The 3,823-nt window shown below is 37.5% G+C and overlaps 1 protein-coding gene across 1 annotated transcript in view; it reads left to right on the top strand.

Moving 5' to 3' along the window:
* LOC107685110 (hydroxysteroid dehydrogenase-like protein 2) overlaps positions 1–3,373 on the top strand; it is an 11,109-nt gene extending 7,736 nt beyond the window's left edge. Inside the window, exons 8-12 of the mRNA XM_016481599.1 lie at positions 347–541; positions 771–842; positions 915–1,055; positions 2,896–3,024; positions 3,146–3,373. Of these exons, the coding sequence (XP_016337085.1) occupies positions 347–541; positions 771–842; positions 915–1,055; positions 2,896–3,024; positions 3,146–3,258 (650 nt within the window). The 3' untranslated portion in view covers positions 3,259–3,373. The remainder of the gene's footprint in view (positions 1–346; positions 542–770; positions 843–914; positions 1,056–2,895; positions 3,025–3,145) is intronic.
* Positions 3,374–3,823: the final 450 nt, after the last annotated feature.

Here is a 3,823-nt window from a genome sequence, read left to right as displayed (position 1 = left end):
AAGTGTGACAAACATGCAAAAAAAGAAGAAATCAGGAAGGGGGCCAACACTTTTTCACACCACTGTATATACCTTGAATGCAAATTTCACTTTGGATAAAAGCGTCTGCCAAATGCATAAATTTAAATATTTGTGGCACTGTATGCAAATAAACAACAGGAAACTGAAAGGATGTTCTGTAAAGTCTGACGTACCATTCAGATTTGTATGCTGAACCTTTTATTGATATTCAGAGCTTTAGAACAGTATGTATTGTGAAACATGCTGTGAAAACGAAGTGGAATTGAATATTAATCAAACTCAACAATGATAACTGAATTACTCTTGTTGCATCATCTACCCTCAGCCATCCAGACGGCAGCCATGGACATGTTGGGTGGTTCTGGGATTGGTAAACAGTGCAGGAAGGTGGAGATCATGGCTGATGCAGCCTACGCCATCTTGAAAAAACCCACCAGCTTCACGGGACAGTTTGTCATTGATGAGGACATTCTCAAAAAGGAGGGCATTAAGGAATTTGATGTGTATGCTGTTGAGCCAGGTTGGTTATGCAATATTAATATTTCATGTTAATGTGGTAAAGTAAGTAATGCATTTTCCTATTCAATCATTATGAATATCAGTAATGTGATTTGTATAAAAGTTAGGCCATTTCACAGCACTTCTAAGTATTGTTAGACCCTGTATACAATAACATGACATTTCTGACATATTACAGGAAACTATGAATGCCGACACAGCACATAAAACATGTCTTAATTTTTTTTTAGGTCATCCGTTGCTTCCTGACTTTTTCTTGGATCAACAGCCAGAGGATCTGGCCAAGCAAATGGAGGAGCATGGCGAGTTATGAGGCATAACCAGCACATTTCATCCAATTTTGTTCTTCTTATTGATTGACTCTCTCTCTTCAGGTGCCACTCCAGCTTTCAAAAGTGGAAAAGCAGATTCTGCCGCCACGGGACCGATTTCTGACATGTTCAACATAATCAGAGGAATTCTCAGTCCAGATATAGTGAAAACCACAGGAGCAGTGTACAGATTCGATTTGTCAGGTAGTTATGATATCATATTTAAAACATTTGAGTTAAAGTTTCATGGCTTTCAGTCAGTGTCTGCTAGCTAAAACACTGTGAATAATAAACAATAGGGTATGGAAGCCCGTTTATGCCAAAACACGCTTTGGTAAATCATAATTATGACAAATCTGAATCACAAAAACTCACAAGGTCATATTGTGAAGTGAATTTTGAGATGAAAAATTACAAGCTTATGACTTTTAATCTCATGATTATGACAAAAAGTCATTGTGACATAAATCTGAATTATGACACACAAAAAAAATCCAAATTGTGATGTAAAGTAAAAATTGAGATATTGTCATAATTATGGGAAGACATATCTAAATTATGAGTTTTTCCTGACTTATTATGACAGCAAAAATCATGAGTCAAAATTATGGGAAAGTCATTGCCAATTTACAAGCCACTTGACTTGACATGTTGAAGAGTAGCAGATAGGCTGTCGATTCATTAAATGATGAGCTGTTTCCTCTAAAAAGCTGTTTATTCAGCGTAGTGAAGCCTCTCCTCCATTGACATCCACTAAAAAAAAAAACGGCCTCTGGTCTCCTTTCCCACATACTGTATTATTAGCCGTGACGCTTTTTTGGCTAAAGGTTGCAGGCTTGCCTTCTAGTGGCTTTATTCAAGATCACTAGAAAGCTAAAGGCAGGTGTGTTTGATTAGGGTTTGAGCTAGGGCTGGGCGATATAGCTAAAAAAATGTATCGACGATATAATGTTTCATATCATTCAGTATCGATAATTATTGACATTTTTATAACCTTTTTTAAAACAAAAAGCAATAGAATTATTTTTTTTTAAACGTAACCACTGTATTTATAATTAACACAATTTATTGAGACAAACAACAAATATATTTTTTGTTTTAACAATCAAACACACAATAAAAACGCCACTGATGACGCTCCCTGATGCACACCTAACATTCAAATGCAAATGTTTATTTTAAATTCGACTAATATTCATTCTTTATTCACAATCTCCTCATCACAGGCAGGCACAGCACTCATTTCAGCATGTGTTTGTGTTTGTGTGTGCTGTCTGCGTCACTCATAGTATGTGCCTATATCATGCGCTATATCGAACATTTTTTCTATTGATATCGAAGAAGGTGTACCGGCGATAAATATCGATACCGTTTTATCGCCCAGGCCTAGTTTGAGCTGAACTCAGCAGGACAGTGGCCCTCCAGGATAAAAGTTGCCCAGCCCTGTGGCAAGTCATAATTAAGACTTTTTATCTCATTATTATGACTTTGTGTGTAATACTTTTGTCTTTTAATTTCATAAATATGACTTAGTATGTCAGACTTTTGACTTTTTAATGTCATGATGTTTTTATTTAAGTGTGATTTAATAGGGATATGTAACTGTAAATATACATTAGAATGTATAGCATTTCATTTCCGGGAAAATGGACCAAAAACATTGAAAACATCATCTTGGACTTGCAGGTTTATCTCAAATTTGTGCAATTAAAGGTTTTATAGAATTATGTCCCACCTCCTAATATCACCTACTTCTGACTAGCAATATCAAATCATGATTCACGGCTGTGTCTTTAACTACCGTTACCGTCCTGCAGACTTTAGTTCCAGCCGTGCTCCACCTCACCTGCCTGTAATTATCAAGTAACCCTGAACATCTTGATTAACTGGTTCCAGTGTGTTTGATTGGGTTTGGAGCTGAAATCTGCAGGACAGTAGCTCTCCAGGAGCAGGACTGGAGACCCCTGACTGAAAAAGAGACGAGCTGCATATGCCTCACCCACCAAATCTGTGTTGTATTAGCGTTTGCTGGCATGATTGACAGGTGAACATGCTGGAGTCTGGTACATTGATCTGAAGAATGATGCAGGGAGTGCTGGCAGTGGGGATCCGCCTGCCAAAGCTGACGTCGTCATGACGCTGGACAGTGCCGATTTCATCAAGATGTTCGGAGGTAGAAAAAGTTTCACTGATGCACTTCACACACTACTGACATAATTGGATCATAGAGGATGGTTTGAATCTGAATAATAAAAAACTGAAGCACTGATGAAAACCATGTTCTTTATCAATAGGGAGATTAAAGCCCACGATGGCGTTCATGTCTGGAAAGCTGAAGATTAAGGGTGACATGGGCCTTGCCATCAAACTGGAGAAGATGATGGCCATGATGAAGTCTAAGCTGTGATATGATCACTCACGCTACCGTCTCCTGCCTTACATGATCTCTTCTAAGTCACTGTTTGCATTAAAACATTTGTTTAGCTGATACTAATTTTAATAAAGGATTTCCTTTATACTTTCTTCACCGCATGATCTTTAATAGTGTAGTATTGCAACGTCATTCTGAAAAGTCTTTCAAAAATGTACCATGCTAATTCAATTCACGTTTATTTGTATAGCGCTTTTCACGATACAAATCGTTGCAAAGCAGATTCACAGAAAATTCAAGTTTCTACATTATATTTAGGCTTAGCTTCTCAGTGGTGACTATGTAAAGGGTGATGTCCATATAGCAGAAATGTACAGTAAAAATCAAGCAGTTAATGACATGAATTCAAACAAACGGTGAACACCATTAACAGCAATGATTATATGTTGCAATCAAACTTACAGAAATATTTTGCATGTTGGTTCAGGGTTGGCATCATCTCTTAATCTTCAGATCTTTGTAAGGGTTGGATCCAGACTGAAGCTTGTGTAATTCCTAGTTATCTCAGGATGCCCGTCCCGTGGCAGAAACGGCTAACCAA

Source organism: Sinocyclocheilus anshuiensis, unplaced genomic scaffold (assembly GCF_001515605.1).
Source record: "Sinocyclocheilus anshuiensis isolate Anshui unplaced genomic scaffold, SAMN03320099.WGS_v1.1 scaffold914, whole genome shotgun sequence".
Lineage (NCBI taxonomy): Eukaryota > Metazoa > Chordata > Actinopteri > Cypriniformes > Cyprinidae > Sinocyclocheilus > Sinocyclocheilus anshuiensis.
Note: the sequence above shows the minus strand (reverse complement) of the source record. Positions and strands in the feature narration are given on the sequence as shown.